Here is a 21,057-nt window from a genome sequence, read left to right as displayed (position 1 = left end):
TGTACTTCCTGATCAGTTAAATCCATGATATATTTTTTCTAATTCTCATCTGTTTAGTTTTATAAATCAGTAGTCTAAAAGTTTGGCTGTCCATCCTAAGAATCGTCATTGATAAGAGGTTATATCTCATAATATAAAGAGTGCCACTTTATAAGATCTTTTAAGCACTTACAATAGGCCAAATACTATGCTATTTGGTATAGCATATATTACTATATATATATATGTGAATTAAGTAATTTAATATGCAGCCAACCTATAATATGCATAATTTATACTTATACACATAACAACATAGTATATTTGTATGACAATCTGTATTATGTGTTTACAGCAATATATTTATATATTGAATATGAATATGAGTATCCATGGATTTAAAAAAATTTTGGACAAGAATAAACTTTCTTTTAATTCCATTTTCCAATAACTTTTTGAAATACCTTGATATATGGTTATATAACATAATATATAAATGCATATACTTTTAGTATAATATATAAATATTTATATATATATACACACACAAAGAGTTTTTTCTTTCTTTTTTTTAATTTTTTTTAAACTTTTATTTAATGAATATAAATTTCCAAAGTACAGCTTATGGATTACAATGGCTTCCCCCCCATAACGTCCCTCCAACCCACAACCCTCCTCTTTCCCACTCCCTCTCCCCTTCCATTCACATCAAGATTCATTTTCGATTCTCTTTATATACAAAAGATCAGTTTAGCATACATTAAGTAAAAATTTCAACAGTTTGCTCCCACACAGAAACATAAAGTGAAAAATACTGTTTGAGTACTAGTTATAGCATTAAATCTCAATGTACAGCACACTAAGGACAAAGATCCTACATGAGGAGTAAGTGCACAGTGACTCCTGTTGTTGACTTTACAAATTGACACTCTTGTTTATGGCCTCAGTAATCACCCTAGGCTCTTGTCATGAGCTGCCAAGGCTATGGAAGCCCTCTGAGTTCACTGATACTGATAATTTTTAGACAAGGGCATGGTCAAAGTGGAAGTTCTCTCCTCCCTTCAGAGAAAGGTACCTCCTTCTTTGTTGACCCATTCTTTCCACTGGGCAGAGATCTTTCATTTAGGTTTTGTTTTGTTTGTTTGTTTTTTTTTTTTTTTTTTTTTTTTTTTTTTTTTTTTTTTTTTGCCAGAGTGTCTTGGCTTTCCATGCCTGAAATAGTCTCATGGGCTTTTCAGCCGGATCCGCATGCCTTAAGGGCTGATTCTAAGGCCAGAGTACTGTTTAGGACATCTGCCATTCTATGGGTCTGCTGTGTATCTCACTTCCCATGTTGGATCATTCTCTCCCTTTTTGATTCTATCAGCTAGTATTTGCAGACACTATTCTTGTTTATGTGATCCCTTTGGTTCTTAGTCCTATCATTATGATCAATTGTGAACAGAAATTGATCACTGGGACTAGTGAGATGGCATTGGTACATGCCACATTGATGGGATTGAATTGGAATCCCCTGGTATGTTTCTAACTCTACCGTTTGAGGTAAGTCAGCTTGAGCATGTCCCAAATTGCACATCTCTTCCCTCTCTGATTCCCACTCTTATATTTAACAGCGATCACTTTTCAGTTAAGTTTCAGCACTTAAGAAGAATTGTGTATTGATTACAGTATTCAACCAAAAGTATTCAGTAGAACAAACAAAAAAAATACTAAGAGGAATAACATATCAAGTTGCTCATCAACAGTCAGGGTGAGGGCTGATCACTATGAGAAACGGTGACTTGATCAGAGTTTTTTCTTTCTTTTTCAATTTTTTTTCTGGGAGAGATTTTATATTCCTCATAACAACTCTGAAATTAATATTATTACAACAAAGTTGAGTAATTTACCCAAGGTATAAAAGCTAGTCAGTACCAGTTTGATAGAAATAAAATTAGTTCTTTTTCATTAAGCTGTGCACATTTTTTAATTAATAATATTTAGTCAATGCAAAATCAAGTTAAAAAAATCACACATACAAAATAAAGATTGCTCAACCGAGTTTAGAAATTACTCAGTGATAATGTCAAATAAGGACAATAGTAGTTACGACACAAGAAGGGGTGGTATTAGAAAGAATAAAACTATTTCAGATTTCAAACCCTGGATTCTGATCATTCTCCACATGACTCGTGCAAGCCATTCACTCTGTATTTTCTCCCTTTCCACATGAGCAGAATCAGCCTCTGCCTCTCCGTCTTAGATCCTTGATTATCTCAGGACTATGAAACTGGCAGATGGGATCTGAGGCTATTTTGTTGTTTCTAATTACGAAAATAGTATACTAACATTGAAATTTTAAATTAATTACAGAAACAAAAAGAAAAAACACAGTTTAACCTTACCATCAATAGAAACATCAATGCCAAAATAGAATGCTTGTTTCTAATGTTTTAATGTGCACCTCTTCCTTTAGTTAAGGTCATACACAATATGCCAATTCTATGCCTGTTCCATTTAACATCGCGTCATAGTATCTTACCACATCATTAATTTTTAATATGTGACATTTTAAATTATTATATGATTGTCTGCCATTATTGTGTGCTGTCAAACATTATTACAGTGTTTTAAAAGTCAGATATGTTAACTTTATATGCACATACACATTAAATGTCTTTGCTTTTGTTTAGAAATATAGACAGTATATTAATTATTGTTGAGTGGAACTTAGTATAACCAATAGAAAATGGGAAAATGTATTCATCAGTACAGTAGCACTTGCTTCTTAGACACATCTTTCCAGAAATGGACCCAAAACCCCCAAACTTGAGATGAGGGAAATAGTAAGGACTTTTTAGTGGTTAAATAATTGACTGTCACTAATGTGGAGGGTAGATTACAGAGATGTAATCAGCCATGTGGATTATGTAGACATACAGCACTATGTCTCACTTTTATTGTTATATCTTAGTCTGCCATAGGAGCCTTTCTAGACCTTTACTTTTTCCTAATTGTCACATGCCTCTCACAACAAAATAGTTTAATACCATGCATATGTTTTCTCTGTGTAGGCTGTTTGGGGTCCCAGACTATTGCAGCAGCTAAGATTTTTTTCTGTCCTTCAGTTACCAGATTTTACTCCCTTGGGAGCAATATTACTCACCCCCATGCCCACTTCTAGATTGCATTGACCCAGAGTAAGCATCTAGGCCTTATTCCCATCTCGTTTCCATCAAGCTAATTACCATGACTTCCAGGACTTTTCTCTGTATCTTTGCTCTTTTCTGTGCTCAGAAAATGAAAACTGAATCAAGATTTACACCTCAATCACAGCTTGCAAATCTTGAAGAATTCACTCTGAACAGCACAAGGACTGGAGCATTGGCTAGATGTATACAACTAGATGCAGGAAATTACTTCAAGCCCTATTTTACCTCAGCATTCATGGAAGCATCACATTTTACTCCTTGGTAAATCCATATTCATTTCAGTATTTAAAAATACAAATGTCCTCACATCCCTTTCTAACATTGGCGCCCCAGGAACGTGTACTATTTATGTCTGTGGCTCCACACTCACTTTGGTACTGTTGCCATTGATCCTTGGAGTTCAGAAGTACCATGAGCATGGACAGCAGCACTAGAGTAAGCACGTCATTTCACGGTAACTGTGTTTGAAGGATGACGTTTATTTAAGTAAGGAAACATCTGTAGTTTGATAAATTCATTGTCATTCCAATGTGTTCCCTAGCTGCAGTGTTCATAACACTGGGCATTCCGAGGTGGTTTCATCTTTCGTCGTCTTCCTTGACTGCGTATTTGATGTAAAACGCCAAAGTAAATGAGGACCTGCTGTCCTCTACATTTGGATATTTTGAGAAAGAACCAGTAGGAAAAGTGAATCTGCCTCTGAGCTTTAGAAAGACGTAGATGTAATGAGGGGTTGATTTTCAGTGATGTGTGTGACGATCAGCGTGGGAATGATTGTCTCTCAGTGGCCCCCTCCCTTTGTTAACAGCTTCTATTATTAATTCAGGATATCAACAGTTCTAGCTTGTTAATATTTTGCTTCAGGGTTTTCTGTTGAATCAACCAACTCACAACAAATTCCGTATTTGTTCCTCTTCCACAATTCTCTGGCATTTATGTTACTTATTTTACAGTAAGCTGTTCCATATCTTTTGAGGATAGCAGTTATCATTATAGATGTGAATCTTTTATCCTATCTTTTTTAATGGTCTCCTCAGTACACATTCTGTATAATACATGAATTGATTATTATGGCACCTTACTGAGGATAGAGATAAACAATACATTTAAAAATGGAGGTACAGAAGTATCTTTGGAGAACATGGATTATAAAAATAAATTGTGGGGCCGGTGCTGTGGTGCAGTGCATTACAGCCCCAGCCTGAAGTGCTGGCATCCCATATGGGCACCAGTTCTAGTCCCGGCTGCTCCTTTTCCAATCCAGCCCTCTGGTATGGCTTGGGATATCTGTAGAAGATAGCCCAAGTTCCTGGTACCCTGCACCCACATGGGAGACCTGAGGAAGCTCCTAGTTCCTGGCTTCGCATTGGTGCAGCTCAGGCCATTGCCACCATCTGGGGAGTGAACCAGCAGATGGAAGGCCTCACTCTCTGTCTGTACCTCTCTCTGTAACTCTTTCAAATAAATAAAATAAATCTTGAAAAAAAAAAAAAAAGTGAATTGCTTTCCCCAAGGTCTCTAAAAATCTTACTGGCCAAACTGAGATGCGTCCAGCCAATCTCAAGTCCCTGTATGATAGTCCTCTTCTCTCCATCTATTCTCTGTTGTAGTGATGAGTTGCCTATTTCAGAATTACACTACCTAATTAGACCAGACATAGGATTAGGATATATTTAAGTTAATTAAATATTGAGGAAAACATAGAAGTTTGCAACAGATGATAAGAAGTTCCAAGTTTCTATCTTATTTCCAGTTAGATTAATAGAATTTAACCTCTGAGCATTTGTCCAATTCTAAAGAAATGCTAGCACTATTTGGTGGAAATCAATTTTGATTCAGGACAATGAGGACTAGGATTAAATGAATTGTGATATGTGAGATTAAGATTTAAATGGTAAGTTATGTCAATTGAGAAAATTGATATTTACTTTGAGAGAGTTTTTCTTTTATTGTTAAGATTTTATTTATTTGTTTTTTTATCTAGAAACATTTTATTTAAGGTATATAAACTTCACACATTTCATATATACAAATTTAGGAACATAATGATTCTTCCCACTCTACCCTCCCTCTCACGCACATTCCCAGTCTTCTTCTCCAACCTTTCCTATTCCCATTCTTATTTTTTTACAAAGATCTATTTTCAATTAACTTTATACTCATAAAATTAAACCTATACTAAGTGAAGAGTTCAACAACTAGTAAGAAAAAAAAGTGTTCCTCAACAGTCAAGACGAGAACTGTTCAAAATCATCGTTTCTCAAACTGTCAGTTACACTTCTATAGATTACCTTTTAGGTACTCTATAAGTTACCACAGGGAGAACATATGGTGTTTGTCTTGGGGCACTGGCTTATTTCACTAAGTATGATGGTTTTCAGTTGTATCCATTTTGTTGAATGACAGGATTTCATTTTTTTCTTATTGCTGTGTACTATTTCATGGTATGCATATACCATGATTTCTTTTATCCATTCTACAGGTGATGGACATCTGAGTTGGTTTCATATCTTCGCTAATGTGAATTGAGCTGCAGTAAACATGGGGGTACAGATAACTCATATGCTGATTTCATTTCCTTTGGGTAAATTTTCTGTAGTTGGATGACTGGGTCATATGGTAGATCTATATTCAGATTTCTGAGGTATCTCTATACCGTCTTCCACAATGGCTGCATCAGTTTACATTCCCACCCATCAGTGGGATAGAATATCTTTTCCCCCATATCCTCACCAGCATTTGATTGTTGATTTCTATATGAAAGCATTCTAATTTTTTGGGGTGGTTTTGATTTACATTTCCCTGATGGCCAGTGATCCTGAACATTTTTTCATTTGTCTGTAAGTCATTTGAATCTTCCTTTTTTGAAAAATGCCCATTTCCTAAATAGTTTGTTTGGTTTAGTTTGTTGAGCTCTTTATAGATTCTAGACATTAATCCTTTATCAGTTTCATAGTTTGCAAATAATTTCTTCTTTTCTGTTGGTTGCCTCTTCACTTTGCTGAGTGTTTCTTTTGCAGTACAGAAGCTTCTCAATTTGATGTAATCCCATTTGTCAATTTTGGCTTTGTCTATGTTTTTGGGGTCTTTTCCAAGAAGCTTTGCCCATGCCGATGTCTTGCAGGGTTTTTTCTTTCTTTTTTTTTTTTTTAATGACATTGTCTTCAACATCTGTCATGACTTCTCCTTGGAATTCTTTAACATCATTTCCTTCAATTGATATTTGAAATTTTTTTGTATGTCTTGGTACTTTTATCAAAATCAGTTGGCTGTATATACGTGGATTAATTGTTCTATTTGTCTCCTTTTATGCCAGTACCAGGTGTTTTAATTGCTATAGCTTTGTAATGTGCTTGGAAGTCAGGTAATGCGATGTCTCAAACTTGGTTTCTGTCCCCCACCCCTCAGCATTGCTTTGGCTATTCTGGGTCTCTTATGATTCCATATGAAGTTTAAGATTGTTTTTTCTAAACCTGTAAAAAATGTCATCGGTATTTTGATGGCGATAGCATTGAATCTGTAGATGGCTTTAGGTAGTATAGACATTTTAATGATACTGATTTTTCTAATCCATGAGCAAGGAATATCTTTCCATTTTTTGTGTCCTGATGATTTCTTTCGTCAATGTTTGATAATTCTCATTGTAGAGATTTTTTTTTAACTTTTATTTAATGAATATAAATTTCCAAAGTACAGCTTATGGATTAAGTGGCTTCCCCCCCAATAACATCCCTCCCACCCGCAACCCTCCCCTTTCCCGCTTCCTCTCCCCTTCCATTCACATCAAGATTCATTTTCAATTCTCTTTATATACAGAAGATCAGTTTAGCATATATTAAGTAAAGATTTCAACAGTTTGCACCCACATGGAAACACAAAGTGAAAAATACTGTTTGAGTACTAGTTATAGCATTAAATCACAATGTACAGCACACTAAAGACAAAGATCCTACATGAGGAGTAAGTGCACAGTGACTCCTGTTGTTGACTTAACAATTTGACACTCTTGTTTATGGCATCAGTAATCACCCTAGGCTCTTGTCATGAGTTTCCAAGGCTATGGAAGGCTTTTGAGTTCACCGACTCTGATCATATTTAGACAAGGTCGTAGTCAAAGTGGAAGTTCTCTCCTCCCTTCAGAGAAAGGTACCTCCTTCTTTGATGGCCTGTTCTTTCCACTGGGATCTCTGGGATCTCACTCACGGACATCTTTCATTTAGTTTTTTTTTTTTTTTTTTTTTCCAGAGTGTCTTGGCTTTCCATGCCTGAAATACTCTCATTGTAGAGATTTTTGACACCTTTGGTTAAATTTTTTCTTAAATATTTAATTTTTTATATATGCGGCTATTTTGAATGGGATTTCTTTCTGGATTTCTCTTTCAGTGAGTTTATCATTAGGATATAAAAAGGCTACTTTTTTGTATATTTATTTCGTGACCTGCAACATTACTGAATTGGTTTATCAGTTCTAACAGCTTTTTGGTGGTTTCGAGATTTTTCCATATACGACATCGTGTACTCAGGTAACATGGATATTTTCACTTCCTCTTTTCCAATTTTGATGGCCTTTATTTCTTTCTCCTCCCTAATTGCTCTTGCTAAGACTTCCAGTACTGTAAAGAATAAGACACATGAAAATCGACATTGTTGTCTGGCTCCAGATCTGTGGGGGAAGTGCTTTCAGCTTTTCCCCTTCAGTTTGATGTTGGCTGTTGGTTTGTAATGTATAGCCTTTGTAACTTCAAGGTACCATCATTCTGTACCTAATTTGTGGAGGGCTTTTATCATAAAGGGATGTGAATATTGCCAAGTACTTCCTCTGCATGTATTGAAGTGACCAGATAGCTTTTGTTTTTCATTCTGTTGATGTGACTTATGACATGTATTGATTTGTGAATATTGAACCACCCTTACATCTCTGGGAAAAAGCCTATGTGATCGTGATGTGTAATCATTTTTGTATGGTATTGGATTCAGTTTGCTAGTATTTTATTGAGACTTTTTGCATCTATGTTCGTCAAGAACATAGGTCTGTGGTTTACTTTTCATGTAGTATCTTTTTGCTTGGTTTTGGTATCAGAGTGATGCTGCTCTCATAAATAGAATTTGGCAGAGTTCCAATCTGTTCAAAAATATGTCTATTCCAGGGTTGGAGATAATCCAGATTTTTACTGCCTACATAGTTTTTTGATTTAATCTGTGTGTGTATGGCATGTGTACATGTGTGTATTCTTCCTTGCTTACATCGGTTTCCTGAATTATGTTTACTTGTTTTTTTCCAAGCAAAGAATTGCTTTCCCTCAAATAAAATTAGCAAGCTACAAATTCTACTGCATGAATTATAACAGTCTTGCAAAGTTGATAGGCTCTTGTTTCTTGCCTTCCCACCCGCCAAGGATAGATTCAGTTTCTTGCCATGGCATCTACAATGCCGTGTGTGTGTGTGTGTACCACAGTATATAGATAAGTGGAAATCCATAATGAAAGTGCCTGTCAGTTTAGCTCACCCATGCCCTGAGGATCTGTATAACACATGGACTGTAATTACTTTTCATTTTTCTCAAGACTACCATGTATTCGTGGGCATAATGGCATTCAGTTAACTCTGAGAAACTCATTAGAGGGCTAATCTAGAACCCAATTCTGCACTCTGTTTCATCCATTTCCTTTTTTCTCAAGCAAATCTTTCTCTAATGCAGAGCACTGAGTTTACTTCTTTTTTTAAAGATTTATTTGATCTGTTTGAAAGTCAGAGTTACACAGAGAGAGAAGGAGACCAGAGAGAGAGAGGGGTCTTCCATCTGCTGGTTCACTCTCCAGTTGGCTGCACTGATCTGAAGCCAGGAGCGAGGAGCTTCCTCTGGGTCTCCCACATGGGTGCAGGGGCCCAAGGACTTGGGCCATCTTCTACTGCTTTCCCAGGCCATAGCAGAGAGCTGGATTGGAAATGGAGCTGCTGGGACTTGAACCGGCACCCATATGGGATACTGGCACTGCAGGTGGCAGCCTTACCCGCTATGCCACAGCGCTGGCCCCCTGAGTTTACTTCTGTTCAGCCTATTAATTTAACAGTAAAGTCACAGTAACTGCAAGTTTCTTTTTCATTTTTCCCCTTAGCGTCAGTAAGGCTTAGCGTTATTAAGTTGTACAATCACATAGGAAGAGACCCTACAAAGCACATTTTCGTAGCAGTTTTTCTGTGACAGGGTTGGGAAGGAGGCCCTGTTAGAGAAGGCTCTGCCGTGAATGTCGGTAGGCTAGCAAAGAACGAGCTGCCTGTAGTGGGAAGCTCTGCAGATTGTCCCTTCAAGGACAAGCAGCCACCACTGTGCTCCCAGAAGAAGGGTGGACTGTATTACCTAACAAAGTGAAAGTCTTAATTTTTTACCCAGTTTTGATCTTTTTTTCCATGTGTCATCAAGAGTAACCTGTACAATTGGTAATAATTTGTTAATTGCTCAGTTGTACTAGCAATGACATTTCACTTACATTTTCTAATGTTTGAAATGGAGGTGCTATTATGTATCCCAAAATAGTACAAGGGGGGAGGGGTAGGTTTGTAAAAATAACAAAAATAATATTGTAACAGAAAATGATCAGCTAATACTAGTGTGTTATGGTGTCTGCATTTTCATCTCAGTGTTTCAATATCTCTCTTTACAAACCTACACAGATGGTTCACAAGCACCAGCCAGACCCCCCAAGCCACGGCCCCGCAGGACTGCACCAGAAATTCACCACAGAAAGCCCCATGGGCCTGAGGCAGCATTAGAAAACGTCGATGCAAAAATTGCAAAACTCATGGGCGAAGGCTATGCCTTTGAAGAAGTGAAGAGAGCCTTGGAGATCGCCCAGAATAACGTGGAAGTAGCCCGCAGCATCCTCCGAGAATTCGCCTTCCCTCCTCCAGTCTCCCCACGTCTAAATCTATAGCAGCCAGGGCTGGAGTCGCCAACATGAAAAGCAGTTGAGAGATAATCCTGCAGTGTGGAAGGGAGAGGAGCGAGGTGGAGCGAGGAGAGACGGTGTCGCGCTCAGGCAGCGCCTGGGGGAGCTCCCACTGGGTGTGCAGCTTCTCGGAGCACAGCTGCTTGCTCAGGATGTCCACGGCCGCCGCGGCTTCCTTGTTTTTGCTAGCCATACTTCGAAATCAGGGTTGAACTGACAAACATAATTTAAAGACGTTTACTTCCCTTGAACTTTGAATCTGTGAAATGCTTTTCCTTGTTTACAAGTTAGCGAAGTTGCAGTTCGTTTTGGGTTTTGTTTTCTGTACTGTGTCCTGGACAAAACCTTTGTAGAATAGTCAGGTCTGCTGTAACATCTCCTACCTAACCCCTTGCTGTCCATGTCAGCAACTGAATCTCCTGTTGGTTCTCCGCCTTCATGTCCCCCAACCCGGGTCCAGTTCCATTTCTCTCATTTACACGATGCTTTAAAGGTTCTGATTGTCAACATATCAAACCAATGCAAAAAAGAAAAGTGTGTGTTCTTCACTACTGAGTCTGTTCTTCAGAAACCGTCACTGTTGAGAGATGAGAAAAACCTGAATGTATAAAGCATTTATTTGTCAGTAAACTGCCTTTTATAAGGGGATTTTACATAATGTAGAGGAGCTTCCCTTTTTAGTGTTCAAGTTTCATGACCTTGAATCTGCCCTGTTCTCATCTCTGTCATCCTAGGGGCATAAAAATCTAAGATATTAGAAAGCAACTACTGCAGATGGGGGGAAATACACTCGCTCACACAGGACAATGCTGTCATATGCTACATAATGAGGTCTCCTGATATTTGTGCCTGGGTTACTTTGAGGCACTCAGAAAATGAGGGCCATTCCCCAACACATATTAATAATAACTTCCAGATAAAATTATGAACATACCTTTCCCAACATGTAATAGAGTTAATTTCCTGTTTGAACAATTACACTCTGATTCCTAACTGGTGGTGTTCATACTGCAGTAGAAACATTAAATCCTTTATGCACTCAGTGCCAAAACTACTGTGGCAGTGTTTTTTGCTAAGTTCCTAGTAATTTTCTCTCTGCAATCAAATTAGACTTCATATTTAATTTGTAGAGTCACCCATTGTTTCACATTGCTCCATCCAGTCAGGTCAAAGAAATGTAATAAGGTTGTGTTCTTTTTTGGAAAATGGTGGTTCCTCAGAATCCAGGTTAACTATTTTCAATGAATCTATAAATATGTTTTGAGTATCAGTTGCGTGTCTGGCACCGTTGGGCACTAGTTCTCCTAACCTGACTCCAGCATGGTGCTTTGTTCTTTATCCGTGTCTTCGATGACAAAATCTCTGCTGCGTGAAACCTGCCAGACTGATACACAAGCTGCAGAATTTCCCAGCAGTTTGCTTCTTTGGTTCCTAAACACAAGTTAGTTGTAACATTAAGACAGAACATCTTTGAGTCAAAGGTGAGAACCCAGTTTTTCTCATCTGGACTAACTGTGGGTATGTTCCACACCTTTTTTTTTTTTTTTAAGGTTTATTTACTCATTTATTTGAAAGGCAGAGTGAGGCAGAGAGAGAAAGGGTGAGATCCTGCATTTGGTGGTTCATCTCCTAAAATCCCTAATAGCTGGGACTGAGCCAGGTGGAAGCCAGGAGTCAGGAACTCCGTCTAGGTCTCTCACAGCAGTGGCAAAGACCCGAGTACCTGGCCTTCATCCACTGCCTCCCTCAATGCTGATGAGCAGGAAGTTGGATCCGAAAGAGGCAGGACCCGATCCCAGGCACTCCAGTATGGGCTGGGGAGAGCCCAAGCACTGGCTGCTTAACTCACTCCAACACAAGACCTTCCCCAAACACACCTTTCTAAACTTCATACCCAGTGTCACAGAAAGGATGTTCCAGGTTCTGAGTCCCCCTTCTCTGCTTGAAAAAGCACAACCATACATCTGATAAATCTGTTAGAAGTTAATCTCCAAAACTTGAAAGATGGCCAGGTTGCCTGGCAAGAGAAACTAACACATTCCTTTGCAAAATGATGGTGCCGGTTCTTGAAAGTCTGGCTTTCGTGGTATGAGATATCTGAGAAGTTCTGGGCCTTGGACGTTTGTGCTCTTGTGTATGAATTTCTTCAGTGATTCTGAGCTGGCTATTTCCCTTAAGAGGAATTCATAATTTGCCTTGGATGTTCTTTCTGTGAGTAGGTATATGAATGCATTTTTCATACTTCTTAAAATTTGTTGGCTGCTTCTGTTTATGAGCTCAATGTTATGTCATCATGGTTTTCATATATTTTATGAGTTTCTGATGGGATATTGGAATAACACTGTATATTTTGGCCTTTTTGTGACTTTCTGATCATGGGTACAGTTGACAAGCCAAATGATTCCACTTCGTTCTGATAACATTGTTACAGCTTTCTTAATAGATTGGGGAATGATGTAAAATAGGAATGTCAGAAAACATAGTATGTTCTCATTAAGTTTTCATAATATGTGAGGATGTCCCATGAGAATTTTAAAAGATGGGGGATGATATAGTAAATTTGGACCTGAAATTTTTTTTTAAGAACTTTTACATGTCTCCACCAAACCCTCTCTGTATCTTTTAGTCAATAGCAACCATTGGTTTTGTTATTAAAAAGAATTAACAACTCATATGGAAAAAGGGAAACTTCTGTCAAACACTGCCATGAAAAGCCCTTTGCTACCGATTGCCTGTGACATCACACTCAAAAAGACGTTTTGAGGAAATAAACCAAAATATTTTTGGTTCAGACTTTATTTCTCTATGATTGAAAAAGTTAAACATGCATCTCTTTTCTGAAGATTAGGAAATATTGTTAGTTAAGCCAGTGTTTCATGTAGTCTAAAAGAGCAAGCAAATCGTAGCTAAGATTATCCCTCTCCCTACCAAACATGTCCTAAGGCTAGAAGGACCTATGCTCAGTGATGTCAGTGGTGTGATAGTACCTCCATAATCTGCTTTTGTCTCCTGATAGCTGATACAGCCTGGCCTAATTTTCTAGAATTGAATCAAAGCAGTTGATAGTTAACTTGAACTTCTCTCCACAATAAAATCTCCAGCTCTTCTTACCCATTATCCTTGTCTACATGCAAACAGTTTTAATCAGCCCTAATTACAACTTCAGAGGGCCCATTTGTTAACTCAGTATTTCACACACCAAGAATACTTGCAAAATTTCTTCATAATGTGAAGTTTTAAATTTCCAGTTCCAGAAGCGTTTCCTACAGTTTGGGTATTATTCTTCCTCTTAGTTTTTTCAACTTGAAGCTTTATTTTGCACTCATTTATGTAACCTGATTAAAATTTTAATTTCTTTCTTAGCTGACAGATATGGAAGCAAATTACAGCCCGACTTAAATGGTTACAAATGCCTGTTGACCTGGAATTTAGTGCTTCTAGAAAAAGTGTCCAGAAAAGACAGCAACAGAGTGAAGGGTTTTCTTCCCAATTACTGTTTTATTGGATTTTTTAAATGCCTTTTTAAAACTTGTTTAATGTGGCAAAATAATTATGTATTCCATTAATTTATATTTTATTCATTCTTTTTTCAGTTCTGGTTATTATGTAACCTCAAGTACTTTATCTGTTCTTTTGAGGTATTTTATAAAATGAATGTTAACAAAATGTGGAGTTGGTACTTTATTTTTTCCAATGAACACAACCACTTCAGAACATTTCTGTGTTGTAGTTTTTCTTCTTCATGTTGAGAAAAAAGTTGTATGAGCTAATTGGACACCATAGTAAGTACAAGGCACCCATCCTACATGATTTAGTTGACAAATACCAAAACTATAATTTTTAAGATGATGTAATAGATAAACTTCTCAACCATGTCATAAACCTGAAAGTCAGTTACATTATGGTGACACATAAGAAAAGCTGTAACTGGGAAAATATGAAGGCCTTAAGGATGTTGTACTTCAACATGTTGTTACTTTAGATCAACAGTAACATCTGTTCTTTAAATTCTTGATTTTTCTTTTTCATTTTCGATTCTCTTTATATACAGAAGATCAGTTTAGCATACATTAAGTAAAGATTTCAACAGTTTGCTCCCACAAAGAAACATAAAGTGAAAAATACTGTTTGAGTACTAGTTATAGCATTAAATCTCAATGTACAGCACACTAAGGACAAAGATCCTACATGAGGAGAAAATTCTTGATTTTTCTAACCCTTTCTTACTGGCCAGTGTCTATAGAAAGCAAATGATATTTTTCTTAAAAATTAGTTTTGCATTAAAACAAACAGAATGTTGTGAAAGTAATTAGTACATGCAAATTTCTATGCACATACATGGTAATTACTTCTGGAAAGCACATAAAATGAAGTTGGAGGTGCATACAGGAATTAATTCCAATATAATAGATACTGTGTGTAAGTGGCCACATTGTACTGGAATTATGTGTATGGTAAGTGCTTAAGAACTAATTATTAGGCCCTTACTATCTGCAAGGAACTTAATATTGAAGCATTTAATCTTTTCTACAAACCTAGGAATTTGGAAGGAAAGTTGAGAGTAACAGTTTCTTTATGAAATTTGAAAATTCATAAGGCTGAAACAACAGCATTTTGTCAACCTAACATAGATGCATGGTTTCTGGAGTTAGGAAGGAAATCCAGAGGGGAAGCCTTTCTACTAAAACACTGACATTTAGGCAAAGGCAAGTAGTAGTGGGGCCTGAGAAACAAAGAGTATGTTGGTGCCTGAAAGTGAGAGACCGTGCATGCCTCCCTAGGTATGGAAATCATAAGATTATAGATCACTTACTAAAGGTCAGAGGAGACAGAGGCCATCAACGTGAACAGTGACCTGTGAACCCAGAATTAGGTTGTGCTAACAGAAATTGCCACATCAAATGACAACCAGACAGCAGGCCGAAAAGAAATTTAATTTTCATCATTCTTCATGTTTGATCTGGGTTTTCAAGAGCAACTAGGAAAATTATTTTTATTTTGTCCTTATTAAAATATGTTACTTTTTTCTTTATTTGAAAAGCACAGTTCCAGAGACAGAAACTGAACTTGCATCCACTGGTTCACTGCACAAACACCTAGCACAGCCAAGGCTGGGCCAGGCAGGAGCCAGAAGCTCCACCTCAGGCTCGCGTGTGGGTTGTAGGGAGTATGTGCGACATCATTTCTGCCTCCCAGGATGCACGTTAGTAGGAAGCCGGGTCAGGAGTGGAGGCGGGCCTTGATCTCAGGCACTCCAGCATAGGATGTTGTCAGTGTTCTAAGTGTTGGCTTAACCAGCCGCACCCCGCAACACTCACTCCTCACTCGCTCTTCATACTTCTTCCCCACCCCAGCCCCTGTTCACTTCTGCTGAGCTTGCCATTGCTGAACAGGTCCCGCGTCTTTGCGTAGTCTTCCTTCCCCTTTTCCCGTGGCCAACTCTTACTTACTGAAAATGCAGATCAAGTGATGCATTTGTGAAGCATCTTCTGTCTTATCCTACAAGTTAAATGTGCCAGCTTTTTTGTGTCACAGCTGAACTTAGTAGAGGAAGCATGTCTAATTGATGACTGTGACAGAAACTCCTAATGTAGACCCCAGCATTTGGCATACAAAATATTTCAAATAAAAAACCATTCTCAGTAGCCAGCAGTGGCAACAGTCCTGAGTTCTAGTCCAAACTTTGCCCCTTGAGACCTATGTGGAAAGACATTGCTTCGCTTTGCTCTTCTTTTTTGCACTCTTGGAATAAAAATAATATAAATCTATTTGCTAATGTGGTCAGTAGTTACCTTAGGTTTCATTCATTGGATCAAGAGCAAAAATACTAAACTACAAGAAAAACAGATTTACCAAGTAAAAGCTAAGATTTTTTTTTAAAGATTTTTTTAATTTATTTGAAAGAGTTACACAGAGAAAAGAGAGAGTGGTGGGGAGGTATTCCATCCACTGGTTCACTCCCCAGTTGGCAGCCACGGCCGGAGCTGTGCCCATCCAAAGTCAGGAGCCTGGAGCTTCTTCTGGGTCTCCCACATGGGTGTAAGGGCACAAAGACTCGGCCATCTTCTACTGCTTTTCCTGGCCATAGAAGAGAACTGGATCAGAAGTAGAGCTGCCAGGACTTGAACCAGTGCCCACATGGGATGCCGGCACTACAGGTAGCAGCTTTACTCGCTGTGCCACAGCACCAGCCCCAAAGCTAAGATTTTTCAAATGTGTTTTATAGTAACTGGAGACACTAAGAGAATACGTCTTCGTAAAGAGATTATGATGAGCACCTATTCATGAGATTACTACACACAAATTCCCATGGCAATATAACCCTGGTTAAGTGGTCAGGCAATCTGGCTGTTAGGCCAATCAATTCCCACCACTGTCACTTCCTAGCTGTGTGATTTTAGGGAGGTGTGCTTTAGTTGCTTCCTCCATATGATGGAAATAGCAATGTACCCACAGAAAAGGTTTAATGCAGCGCCTGGTTGGTATTTAATGACTGCTTAGTAAAATACAGGGAATTTGAGCCACACTCCATCTCTCAGAATCCCCAAGTAGACCGCAAAGACGAATGTTTCTGATACGTCCTGACGTCGCATAGGAAGCGGCTGTTCCAGCAGTCTTTACACATCAGTGAGACAAGGTTGCTCTGGTTAAACAGAATATTTGAAGCATTTAAGGGTAATAAACTGCCCCACTGCCAGCCAATTGCTGAGTTGAGTTTCCATGTAGAATTTTATTATCATTCTGTGCTTGCTTCTCAAAGCCCAGTGTAAGGAAGGCAGAAATTAGTGATGCTGAGCTGGCGGGGCTGCCGAGGCCAGCCTGGGTTCAAGGCTGTTTTCTTCCGCCACTGATGCACTGGGAGCAAACACTGAGTACACTCTAACTTACCAGCAGATGAAAGGCTTCTTATTTTTCTTTTTACATTAAGATCATTTGGGCACAAAAATAATTTTGTTGTTGGGGTATAGAGAAAAGGAGCATAACTAAAAGTCCCTTTCATTCTTCCACAACAGTAGTACCAGGATGTTGAAGAAAACTGGAAATCACTCCTGGTAACCATGGTGCCCTCGCTGTCTCAACCCGCCCTGTAGGAATTCCCTGGAGGGCTCAGAGGTTGATGACAGAACAATCTCTCCCCTGCCTCCAAATGCATAAGCGGGAGACCATGCATTTGAGGGCTGTCCTGGGAGTAATGTATGGTGGAGTAGAAGGCTATGGACTGGGGGCCAGCGCTGTGGTGTAGTGGGTAAAGCCGCCGCCTGCAGTGCCGGCATCCCACACGGGCACGGGTTTGAGTCCCGTTGCTCAAGTTTCCATCCAGCTCTCTGCTATGACCTGGGAAAGCAGTAGAAGATGGCGCAAGTCCTTGGGCCCCTGCACCCATGTGGGAGACCCAGAGGAAGCTCCTGGCTCCTGGCTTTGGATTGGTGCCACTCCGGCAGTTGCAGCCAATTGGGGAGTGAACCAGCAGATGGAAGACTCCTCTCTCTCTCTCTCTCTCTCTCTCTCTCTCTCTCTCTCTCCCTGCCTCTCATTCTCTCTGTGTAACTCTGTAAATAAAATATTTTTTTTAAAAAAACAAAGGTTATGGACTGGGTCTACCTCTCTCCATCCAAATAATGATATTTCTAGGACAGAGTCCGTGACAGGCTTTAGAGACCTGGCATTTTATTTTACTGGATGTCTATTCAGGAACATACGGTCGGTCCTGCCATCTCTGAGCAGAGTAAAGAAAAACTGAAGAGGGAGATCAGCAGTAAGTCAGCTGGCAAGTTTGGCCTGCATTGGGAAAGCAAGGATATATCACATTGCACTGGGACAAGCAGACTCTGTCAAGACAGGCGAACTTGAGCCATCTTGACATAAGGCGGCTGCCTGCCAGGCACAATGGCTGAAAGAGCAAGAGTCTTTGGGTGGACACTGCAGGGAGAGGTATGAGAGAGGCCTGCAGATACGGATGTGTCAGACAAGAATCCAACATGTGACTGAAGAACACGCACATGACGAAGTCCACATGTAGCTATTCACCACATACCTTAAAATCAAAAGTCAAAAATGCACTGCAATTAACACTATGAAGGAAAACGAATTTTGTACCCCTTCTTTGATACTTCTTATTGGTTCCAATCCTTAAGAAGCAGAAACATATGAGCCAAGAGAAGCAATAGAATGAAGCACAACTTGTTCCTTCTGTACTTGTAAACTCTGATGTTGACACCTGGCCAAGACTGAGAGACTAGACTGAAGTAGAATGCAGGTGACCAAATAAGGAGAGTCGACAGTCAACAGTAGGGACCGGGAAGACAGTATAAACGCACTGTGCTGACAGCCCATCAGTTCCAAGTGTTCAAACAACTACCGTTTCATTTCAAATGAACTTTTGTGGCCGGCGCCGTGGCTCAATAGGCTAATCCTCCGCCTTATGGCGCCGGCACACCAGGTTCTAGTACCGGTTGGGGCGCCGGATTCTGTCCCGGTTGCCCCTCTTCCAGGCCAGCTCTCTGCTGTGGCCCGGGAGTGCAGTGGAGGATGGCCCAAGTGCTTGGGCCCTGCACCCCATGGGAGACCAGGAGAAGCACCTGGCTCCTGGCTTCGGATCAGCGCAGTACGCCGGCCACGGCGGCCATTAGAGGGTGAACCAACGGCAAAGGAAGACCTTTCTCTCTGTTTCTCTCTCTCTCTCACTGTCCACTCTGCCTGTCAAAAAAAAAAAAAAAAAATGAACTTTTGTGATGTTGATTAAAATAATCTGAGTCTGACTGGAGAATAAGTCTACCCAGAAGTCAGTAAGGGCCTAAGCCTGGAAGCAATCTGAAATGGTTGCTTTGCAAGCTTCTATTAGGTGATCAGTTTTTTATTTTTCTTGCAAAATGGGCACATGCATTGCATCAGATTTAAAAAATACAGGCTTATGTGTGTTTTTCAATCCCATTGAAAGTCAAGAGTGACACCAGGTAGTGGTTATGGTCTGGGTTATTGACTAAGGAGGTATATGAAATTCCATGTTATCTTTATGCAGGGACGGGCTTGAGCGAGCCTGCCGCTTCTTATTCAGGTGATGGAATCATGAATCCTTCTCCTGTAACGGACCTAAGGAGTAAAGCTCAGTCCTTAGGGTGCAGCAGCTGTTTCCTGGGTCCCACAGTTTGTTGTAAAGCCCTGCTACCTGGGGAACAGACTGCCTGGTGCCTTCACAGCTCAGGCAGTGTCCTGGCTGACCAATCGAGGTCTCTGCAGTGACCACTCCATGCCTCAATCCAGTTATTTCCCTAGCTTAAAAATAAAAAGTGATCAAAGTCCGATAGCCATCGCTAGAAGATCCCTCTGTAGCAGATGCTGTGAGCTGGGCAGATGCACTGTGTTTCTCTGGAAATACTTGCTGCCTGCAGTTCTGTTCTCTCTGGCCATGAAGCCGCAAACTGCGGCAAATGTCTCTCACAGAATCTCCTTAGTCACCCTGTGTGCAAGATCAAATCTCATCCCCAAATTTCCACAAACTGTCCCCCCCTTCTTGGTTCATGTGAAGTAAATATGTGGAATATGAATTGAAACCTCTTTCTGCAACTTTCCTAGAATGTTGGAAACTCTCCTGAGATTATCCTCAAAAGGAACCCGTAATTCCCTAAAAAGCCATTCCAATGTAAGATGCAAAGTATCTTTGCAAACAATGAAATATAAGCATAAGAGCCCAGGCCTAGGTTATTCAGACATGAATCAAAACAGCAGTATCAAGGCACTTATTTGTATAAATGTTTAATCCAGAGTGATGCACAATGTCTATTTATCTAGAATTTCTTGCAAAATAAGGATGATCGAAAGCAAGGCTAATGTATCGTACTGAGTGTTTTAAATCAGTGCTAGTGTAATTAAACATTTATATAGCATTTTGGGTATGGGGGAGTTATCTACTTTGTTTTCAACATTGCGCATCTCAAAAAAGCTGGTGGAGTTGTGGAGTAGGTCCATTATGTAGGCCCATTACATAGGATTTGTAAGCCAAGAAAAAATAAGTATGCCTGGTTCACTCATCAATTGACAAGAGCTGGAATTATAATCAGTTAGTCCCAATCTACACAATTGGACATTAAAAACTTACCTAAAGGGTCCGGCGCTGTGGTGTAGTGGGTAAAGCCACCACCTGAAGTCCCGGCTGTTCCACTTCCGATCCAGCTCCCTGATACCGCCTGGGAAGGCAGTAGAAGATGGTCCAAGTCCTTGGGCCCCTGCACCCACATGGGAGACCCAGAAGAAGCTCCTGGCTTTGGATGGGTGCAGCTCCAGCTGTTGTGGCCAATTGGGGAGTAAACCAGCGGATGGAAGACCTCTCTCTCTTTCTCTCTTTAACTCTCCTTCTCTCTCTGTGTAACTCTTACTTCCAAGTAAATAAATAAATCTTAAGAAAGAAACTTGGCCGGCGCCGCGGCTCACTAGGCTAATCCTCCGCCTTGCGGTGCCAGCACACTGGGTTCTAGTCCCAGTTGGGGCGCCAGATTCTGTCCCTGTTGCCCCTCTTCCAGGCCAGCTCTCTGCTGTGCCCCGGGAGTGCAGTGGAGGATGGCCCAAGTACTTGGGCCCTGCACTCCATGGGAGACCAGGAGAAGTACCTGGCTCCTGCCATCAGATCAGCGCAGTGCGACGGCCACAGCACGCCAGCCGCAGCGGCCATTGGAGGGTGAACCAACAGCAAAGGAAGACCTTTCTCTCTGTCTCTCTCTCTCACTGTCCACTCTGCCTGTAAAAAAAAAAAAAGAAAAAAAAAAAGAAAGAAACTTACCTGAAAACAGGCAAGATCTAGGCATTCCCTTCAAGGGAAACAAAGGGAATTTGAAATAAATAAATGACTTTCATTTACTACTGTTACTGCATATTGCAACAAGAAGGAGCCAGAAAGATAAACATATGTTTACTTATTGACAAGTGCTTTCTTTTAAAGAATGGT

General features: G+C 39.8%; 1 protein-coding gene across 16 annotated transcripts in view; it reads left to right on the top strand.

The window, feature by feature from the left end:
- The window catches only part of CBLB (Cbl proto-oncogene B), a 234,635-nt gene extending 220,851 nt beyond the window's left edge, over positions 1–13,784 (top strand). For all 16 annotated transcript variants that reach the window (XM_070072032.1, XM_008267006.4, XM_070072028.1 and 13 more), the window contains one exon: positions 9,844–13,784. In XM_070072032.1, coding sequence (XP_069928133.1) covers positions 9,844–10,103 — 260 coding nt within the window. In that variant the 3' untranslated portion in view covers positions 10,104–13,784. The remainder of the gene's footprint in view (positions 1–9,843) is intronic.
- The last annotated feature ends 7,273 nt before the right edge of the window (positions 13,785–21,057 follow it).

This window comes from Oryctolagus cuniculus, chromosome 4 (assembly GCF_964237555.1).
Source record: "Oryctolagus cuniculus chromosome 4, mOryCun1.1, whole genome shotgun sequence".
Lineage (NCBI taxonomy): Eukaryota > Metazoa > Chordata > Mammalia > Lagomorpha > Leporidae > Oryctolagus > Oryctolagus cuniculus.
The sequence above is the reverse complement of the archived record's forward strand: the minus strand, read 5'-3'. Positions and strand labels throughout refer to the sequence as shown.